Source organism: Myiozetetes cayanensis, unplaced genomic scaffold (genome assembly GCF_022539395.1).
Source record: "Myiozetetes cayanensis isolate MyiCay16 unplaced genomic scaffold, myiCay2020 scf3, whole genome shotgun sequence".
NCBI lineage: Eukaryota > Metazoa > Chordata > Aves > Passeriformes > Tyrannidae > Myiozetetes > Myiozetetes cayanensis.
In genome coordinates, this window is record NW_026087521.1 from 3,974,187 (window position 1) to 3,983,233 (window position 9,047).

Sequence of the window (9,047 nt, forward strand, 5' to 3'; positions counted from 1 at the left end):
TAATGGGGCAACATCAAACAGCTGGCATGGCCAGTGGCTGAAACAGGCAGCACCAGAAATGGGGTGCCCATGCCTGGGGGATGATGTGGGTGCAGCCAGGTTGTTCAAGCAGGTTGTAAAGGGCTGTAGCCCTCAGCCCAACATCCCACAGCACTCCTTCTCTGCAGCACCATGGCACAGCGTCCCCTCCCTCCCCAGCAGGGTTATCCCACTAAAAAACCTCCGGATCTCTTCACACCGAGCCCAGACACTTCACCTGAGGAGCAGATGCTTCTCTACCAACTTAAAATGACTTTGCAGATGTGAGATTAGATGGTAGATAGGAATGATTATTGCAATCAATCAGCTCGGAAATCGAGTTCGTTTTATGACGTTGCTTACTCCGTATCACTGCTGGGATGGGGATTGTTTCCTGCTTAGTATTCCTGGGTCTTGTATTTTGAGTTTTAAACCACAAAAACATTCAGGGCTTTAAGAGGAGTCAGGGAAGAGTGATGTGTTGGTTGCAACTCGGGTACATTCCTATTGATTTTTCAGGAAGTGGTGTAAGATGTACAGACCACCGTGTAGTGGCTTTTTTTTTTTTTTTTTTTTTACTAAGAACATTTGGGGCTTTTCATCTGCTACTTTTTAATATCACTTTTATAAGCTGTGCAGATAGCAAAAAGTTATTGCCTGAGATATGTGTAAATGCACAAAAGCTGAGAACAAAACAGTTTCTGTTTTTGAGATGCAGCGATAATGTGCAAATCTTCATAAAGGAACGATGGAGTCAGGGTAATACCCCAGACATTTTGTACTTTGTGTTGTTAATTGCACTCCTTTAGGTGGATTTTGTGACATTTTGCGTGTATGTTTTTACCAAAGAGCTGTTCAAGAAACCACTGGAAGTTTAAAAATACAAACAGTGGGGTCTAGCTGGATATAAACATTAAAAAAATGAATAAAGCTCCAAATATGATAAACCCTGTGAGCAACTGCCTCGCACTGTAAATGATCTGCCTTTCTTGTTTCATTTACCCTTTAGTAAATTGTACTGTGACATAAATGTCATAAGGGGAATGGAAAGTTACTCAGTAACAACTTTTTTTATATCCTGATCTTATCAGCTCGTTGGAGTTGAAGACTTTGGCTAATAAGTAATGCAGCAATATATACACACAGCGCTGTATATTTTACATGCATATAAGACTGTTATCTTACGCAGGAGGCTGCCGTGGCTCCTGCTTGCCATTAGCAGGGTCGAATTTTAAAAGTATAGACAGAGAAGGAATTGTGTCCTTAAGCCCTGGCTGCCGTGTGTGAATGGCCCATGCTTAGGCCGGGTGGTGTAACTGGCTTTACTGGTTTACAGGACGACACAGAGAAATACACGATTTTGTCGTCATGTGCAGTGCAGGAAAATCAATTACGACGTAACGCCGAGCTCTCATGATCAGAGAACTCATAAACAGCAGCGCTGGCTGCTGAATGGCTTAGTCAGATAAGCAAGAAACCTTTTATTTTGTTATTTTGATGTCAATTTTCCTGCCTGCTTAGCCCTGAAAACCAGCTAACTTGGCTTTTCTTTGCACCAGATCCGAGACGAGTGGGGTAACAAGATCTGGATCTGTCCTGGCTGTAACAAGCCAGATGATGGCAGTCCAATGATAGGTTGTGATGACTGCGATGATTGGTATCACTGGTAAGTTCCTCTCATCCATCCTACTCTGCCAGTCCCTGGCAGATTGGGGCTATATTATTAAAAAACCTTCTTCTTTTTTTTTTTTTTTTTTTTTTTAATAGTTTGTGACGTTGGGAATATTTAAATAGCTTTACTGTGTCCAATTTAATAATCTGGGAGATATTTTTATCTCTGTTGCTCTGAAATTTGAAAAAGCAGATTTTAAGCTGTGAAGGAGAGTTACTTTTTAATTAATGGGCATTGGTGATAACGGTTGTTTTTGAAACTGCTGGGAAATATTGCTGATTCTGGTAATTTTATGAGAACTACAGGATTATGAGCACAGTGTATACAGATAGACAGTTCAAATTATGAAGCATTGTATGAACAGTAATATAAATGTCAGCTCTTATGAAAGGGTTGAGGGGAATTAATCACTTTTTAGGTGTTTTTTTAAAAAAAACCTACATAAAATCATAAGGTTTTTTGCAGATGTGTTAAAGAAGCATTTGAAATTATTTTAAATCTAGTCTATTACACCTGAAAGTGCACTCATATTTTCTATTAAAATAACATTTCGTATCTGAGTATCCTTTTGATTTTTTTTTGTTGTTGTTTCAAAGCAAGAGTTTTTAGGTTTCTGTTAGATCATTACATTCATTAAGAGAATGATAATATAACTGCTATATTAATTTGAAGGCCTGCCTCCCACTGAAAAGTTATATTTTTGGCGGGGGGGGGGAGGAACAGAAGTAATGTTATTCCACCGAGGTGATACAATATTTCCCTGCCCACAGGCCTTGCGTTGGGCTGACTGCCGCACCCCCAGAAGAGATGCAGTGGTTCTGCTCCAAGTGTGCCAACAAAAGGAAGGATAAAAAACACAAGAAGAGGAAGCACAGGGCGCACTGAGGACACCACAGCGGACTGAAGTCGTGCGGTCACCGCGGCACCTCCTGCCCTGCCTGGGCTGCGGGAGGGATCCATCCTGCTCGTGGCCCCCTCCGTCACCGGCTGCTGGGGTCGTGTCTCTGAGGCGAATCCGGGGCAAGGAGATGCCCTCGCTCAGGGGCTGTTGGGTTCCACAGACTGTCCGAGCCCAGGGGATTGGATTTTGGCACATTCTCATGCTGTCGTTTCCCTTCCCAAGGGGAATTTTGCACGGAGCGCTGTGAAGGCTTGGGTGGTTCCTGGTGCCGCTCCCGCTCCTGTGGCTCGGCAGCAACACGGATGAATGTTGTAAATACAGATATCTGTCCTATTCCTTCTCGATTTGTTATTAAACCCTCTTGAACCTTTGCAGGAAGGTGCTGAGAGGAGGAGAAAATGTAAATTGCAGTAAGTTGTAAACTGAGACAACCTTCTGGAATGATTTCTGTAGTCTGGATACAGTTCAGCTTTGACTCCTGCTGAGCCAGATAATCATAATGTGGAAATAAAAGTGGCTGGTAAATATTTTTGTGACGAGAATATATGAAGCCTTTTTCCTTGCTTTTTAGTACTAACATGAAATAAACATGTTCAAGCTTTTGTGATATATCTTCTATTTTTAAAAGAAAAAAAAAGTTTCTATTGTGTCAATTTTTTTTCTTCCGTGTGAATTTCTTTTGGTGGACCTGTAATATATTTTATACTTTGATTTTTGGTTGGTTTTTTTTTTTGGTTGGAGTTTTTTTTTGTTTTTTCTTAGTCTTTGTCAATGTACCTTTTCATGGCTTGTACATTTCATCGATCTGTAAAAACACTTCTCCCATTAAAAGATTTTCACACGTGTAAATACCTGATATTTATAAAGTAATTTTTTTTTTTTTTAATTATTTTGTAGGGCTTGAGGATTTTTCTTGTCGTTTGCCCCGAGAATACAAACCTAACAGCTACTAAAAGCCCGTGTGACAGAGGCCCTGTCCTCATGGCTGTGAGGGATTGGCAAGCCCTGCCCCAGCAGTGCGTGCACGAGGAGACAGACGGCCAGCACCGTAATTAGGCCTCGATTCAGATACTTAAACATGTGGTAACTTCTTAAGAAGTGAGTAATCCTATTGCCTTCAAGGAGCCTGTTCCCACACTTGGTTATACATGTGCTTAAATGCCTTCTGAATTGGGAGCTTAGGCCAGGGGGGCTCTGCACTTCTGGTGGCAGCTACGGTGTGTTAATCTGTAGCTGGAACAGAGATTTTTTTTTTTCCTTTTTTTCTCCTTTTTTTTTTTTTTTTTACAAATAGTAGTGAGTTTGCCAAAAGACTCGGGATCGTGTTTAGGTGGAGGAGATGCAGATGTGTTCCTCTGCTCTGTGTATCCCCCTTGGAAAGACCAATGAAGTGAATACAAGTCACATTCCCCTTTGAAAATGGAGGGGGGGGAACTGCAGAGGGAAAAAAAAAATAAAAACCAGTATTAGATATTGTAGTGCAATAGATCTCAGAGCTAAGTAGGAATAAATCTTGAAAAAAAAATTTAGGCCTTTTGTTTTCCAATTTAATTTTAGATTTTGTTGCTTAATTTGGGGATATTTCGACTTTAAGCCATGCAGTGGGAACATCTGATGTTGGAGAATATGGCCCTTTAACCTGTTGTGCAGACATTAAGAGTTATTTTTTAAATGCATCCAAATTGATATTAATGAGAATGAATTAGTCATGTTTGTAAAAGTACCAGTCCAGTTAGGGAAATGAGGCTTTGCTGATAGAACTGTTAAATTGCAAATCAGTGGAGATATGGATGAAATTGGTTTATTAAAAGTGCACTGTTACCTGCTTTGTTTGATGCCACCTCGTTTATATTCCGTCCCTGCTAATTACCAGTCAAGAAAGTTCTTGGGTTTGATTTTTTATTTTATTTTATTTTGAATTGTTGGCTGTTGCAAACCTGATTTCTTGGTTTTTTCCCACATGTAAATGTGCTGACATACAAAATACACCGTCTTTGGTCATTTCTGGTTGCAATAATAAAGAATTAGCTTTTGGTAAGTTGTTTATCCATTTCCTCCTCCTCTCCATGAATCAGAACTGCTCACATTTAGTCAACTGAATCACTCAGGATGCCATGGGAGGGCCGAACTTGGCCATTTGGATGAGCTGTTTCTGTGCATGCTCGGCCTTGCTGACACTGGGCTGGTTTCTTACCCTGGGTTTTATGATTTTATAAATGACCCCTGTGGCAATAAAACCAAAGCATCATTTTCAGGAGGCTTGTGTGGCTGAGGGGATTAGTAACAGGAGAAGGGGCCCTTCGCCTCCGGGTCACCAGTTTGAAGCCGGGCTTGGTGCTGAGCCTGCCTCCCCTTTCACTTGTGCTGGTGTGTATCAGGAATCAGGGGTATAAACGAATAACCAGCTTCCAAAAATAGTTACCCCCTGAGCAGCAGTGTGGCATGGACCTTCTTTACAGCCCCAGGGCTGAGCAAGCCCAGCTCCTTCCCCAGACCTTCCTGTTTGCTGCTATGACTTCACAGGTTGTGTTTCTTCTCCATAAGCTTAGTTTATGGAGAGTTAGGGAGCAGTTGGGGCTGCTCCCTTGGTTCACTGCTTGATTTTATGGTTGGGATCTGTGTTCTTCTGAATCATCTTATGATTTGGGTTTTGGACACTGCCATCCATGGGAAGAGGGCACGGCAGGTGGGCTGCAGGTTGGTTTGCTCGACGGATGCCATGGGAGAGCATCAGAGTCTCTGAGTGGTTTTCCTGCTTTGGAGTGCAGCTTCATCAAGAGGAACATCAGTTGGGAGCTCTGCCTCTGGAAAACATGCATTTCAGTGGGTGGTTGGAGCAGATCTGGTGTAAAGTTGAGAAAGTAAAGAATTAAAGAGCTTTCAGTGAGGAGACAATTCACCATCTGCTGCAGTATAAACATAAGGCAGGTACAATTTTCCCCCTTTACGGGTGCACTGGGCATAGTGGATTTAAGCAGGGCTGTGAGGACTGGTAGTAAATATTCCAGAAAAGAGCATAAAAACTATTCTGTGAGAAAAGCTTGTTGATTCCTGCCGTGACTCTGGGGCCAGATTTTTATCTGGAGCCAGTTGGAGCTGTGTCAGTTTACAGCAGCCCAGGAGCTGCCCACTGGTGTGGCCAGCATTGGGGCTGGGGAGCAGCTCCATTTACTGTGAAACCAGGAGAGTTCCTTTATCCTTTTTATCCCATGAATCCTCCTTTAGGGCAGCCTGTGCCTGCAGGTCAGTGGAGAAAGTGGCATTGCTGGGTGCTGGCTGTGAAGTGTGTTACTCATTAGGCAAAACTGCAACTTAATGAATTTTGCACCCAGGAAGACCGCATGAAGTTGATATCAAGAGAGTATGCACGAAGCTCAGAAATGGAAGAAACCATCTGGACTACTGTTTTTTATTGGAGGACAGAGATATAAATGCATAGCATCCATCCCCAGAGTAATGGGAATGCACTTTTCCCAAGATAATCTTCCTTCGGGGCTGTATGTCGTGCTCAAAGCATCATTTCTTTGCTTGACAAGGTGTTTCTCTTCTGAAGGTGTCCGCAGCTAAGTACAGTGAGGATCTTTATGCTCCGCAACTGATTTGTGATTCCAAATGTCCTGGAAGAGAAAGGGAATAAAAAAAGCACCCCGAATCGGAGGGTATCAGAGCCTGCTGACTTTGTCTGGGCTTTCCAGAGATAAAATATAGTGTATTACTTCACTGTATCACCTAAACCTTCTTTGTTCTCCTTTCAATAGGACGATTAAACAAAGACCTACTAACCAAATTAAAGTATAAAATGAACGCTGAGATATGGAAACCTTGCCAGGAAGAATGTTAATGAATGAAGTTCACTAAAGGCATGCTGGCTAAGTTTTCAATACAAATAGTTTTATGGCCAATCTCTTTAGATCATAGCAGTTTTCTTTAGAAGTTTTAAGTCTCAAAAGTAGATGAGTTTCCTTCACTGGGGAATGAATTAGATAATGCTCTGAATACACTCCCTCTTCGCCGTCTTGTCAGTCATGCTGCTTAGGAAACTCGCCCTTTCTTCTGGGGACTTTCGGATCAGCTGTAACCTCAAAAGTAGAAAGCTGCTATTAATCCATGTGTGCTGTGCAGCAGAGGAGGCTGTAACGGGAGATTTACAGCCAGCAAACAGCTCGTACCTGGCTGATGGGAGCAGGAGCCATTAACTGTGAGCTGTGGCAGCTGATCCTGGAGTGCTTTCCCTCAAAGGGGTTGGTTCAGCCTTTTCGGGGTTTGCACTGGGTGAAGGGGGTGGGGAGGTCGGACCTTTTAGCAGGGCCTGTGGTGATAGGACAGGGGTGATGGTTTTAACCTAAAGGAGGGTCAATTCAGACTAGATTTAAGGAAGAAATTTCTTTCGTTGAGAGTGGTGAAACATTGGAACAGGTTGCCCAGAGATATGGTAGATGCTCCACCCCTGGAAATATTCAAGGCCAGGTTGAACAGGGCTTTCAGCAACCTGGTCTAGTGGAAGGTGTCCCTGCCCACAACAGGAACATTGAAGCAGATGATCTTTAAGATCCCTTCAAACCCAAACCATCCCAGGATTCTGTGACTCTAAGACACAGCTCTTCATGCTTGTGAAGTGACCTTTTGCACCAGGACTTTAAATACTGGGATATTCCTCATAAGGAAAGAGGAGGAGAACTGAGGGCTACTGGATCACCGTGCCCTCTTCATCTGCTCCCCTTGGCAGGTGCCCTTTTGTTGTCCTTCCAGTCCTTGTCTGCTCCAGAGAGCTGGACCCTTAGCTCAGGTGTCTGGTGGCCTGTGCCAGTCAGTGCAACCCAACAGTTGTTGGGTGCCTTGAGCAAGTGGTGACTCCAAACATGTGCTGGGAGTTGAGCTTTGGCAGGATATTGCTTGGAAATAGCTGGTCTTTAAGGTCCCTTCCAACCCAAACCATTCTATGATTCAGTGATTGCTGCCTCGAGCTTTGACCAAGAAGGTCAGTTTTTTTCACAAAACAAAATGTCAAACCCAGGATAGATGGAATATTTTCCAAGCATTTTGTAAAACACAAGCTGAAAGTCATTTCATATGAACACAACTCCCTGTTATGTTCTTGGTGTGAACACTCCCAAAATTACTTCAAAGCAGCTGTACAAAACCAAACAGAAAATAAGTAGATGATTTTATTATCTAAATGAGGGGATGAAGGAGAAGAAGACTTAGAACACGTTTTCAAAAATTCAGGTTTCATCACCTGTCATGAGCAGGAATTTGGTTTACAAATTCCAAAGTCTTGCCAGTCAATTCCTCCCTAAGCCAGCATGGGTTTAACAACTCACTGTACCTGTCATTTGCTTACTATGGGCCTCATGACAAGTGTGATGGCATGTCACCAGCCCAACACCCTGGTATCACCTCGGCCTGTGGGGCTGCTGCTGCTTAGCTGTGTGCAGGAGACCCACAGTCTTCTTCCTTCAAGTTGATCCCTCCCCAGGCGTGGGCCTGGGCAGTGTTTGCTGTGTTTTTTTTTAATTTGGCATCCAAATTTGAAAAAAAAAAAAAAGATTTTTTTCCTTTTACATAAATTAATTAGGAAATGGAGACAGGAAATAATGTGCAGTTGTTTATTTGTAATTGAGTTGTCATTTACAGCACTTTTTAGTAAATGCTGTAAGAATTGTCATCTTCAGGGTACACATCTGCTGGTGGGTTTTGTTGTCCACATTGTTCCTATTGCACATATTCAAAGGGAGAAACATTGTCCTTTATCAGGAAAGCTGGACACAGTTCTCGGTTCTGTTGTGACTTTGGATGCAGGATCAGTGCACGCCCCAGTTTCCATCCAGGGGAGGAGGATAACATTTCCTGCTCTGGCAGCTCCACTTCAGCCTTGGATCCAGGTGACATGAAGCCCAGACTTTCCCACAGGTTAAATAACCAGAATAACACCCTTCACGTGGGATGGATAAAACTACAGAGCTATTGGGAGCTTCTCTGGTGATGGAACTGTCCTTGAACCTGCTCCTCAGCTGAAAATGTATTTGCAGTGAGATTGGGAGCTGGAAAGCATCTACTACCCTACTGAACCAGACAGATCCTTTGGCTTTACAGGCTTTAGCTGACTTTCCAGTACTTTTCCAATGTAAATCCAACCCTCTTCCTCCACTGATTTCGAGCCTTTCTGTGAAAGAAGCCAGGCTGAGCTCACATTGAGACCGTACTTTGCTACTGGCTTTTCTTTGCTTGCAGGGATATCTGGTGGGGTTTATCTGAGAAGCAGCTTCTTGCTCAAAATTACTTGGGGGACATCAAAATATGCCTCTCACAATTCGTACAATAGCTGCCTTCTCTGGGCCTTGTGGGCTGTGAAATGTCTGCCTTGGTGCTCGGAGCTGGCACGTATTAAGGTGCTGAGGATGAAGTGATGCTGTTGTTCTCTATATTTTCTGCAAAGACAGATGCTCAGTCAAGCCC

General features: G+C 43.0%; 1 protein-coding gene across 1 annotated transcript in view; it reads left to right on the forward strand.

The window, feature by feature from the left end:
• The window catches only part of TAF3 (TATA-box binding protein associated factor 3), a 115,422-nt gene extending 110,793 nt beyond the window's left edge, over window positions 1-4,629 (forward strand). The window contains exons 6-7 of the mRNA XM_050323826.1: window positions 1,578-1,684; window positions 2,461-4,629. Coding sequence (XP_050179783.1) covers window positions 1,578-1,684; window positions 2,461-2,575 — 222 coding nt within the window. The 3' untranslated portion in view covers window positions 2,576-4,629. The remainder of the gene's footprint in view (window positions 1-1,577; window positions 1,685-2,460) is intronic.
• The last annotated feature ends 4,418 nt before the right edge of the window (window positions 4,630-9,047 follow it).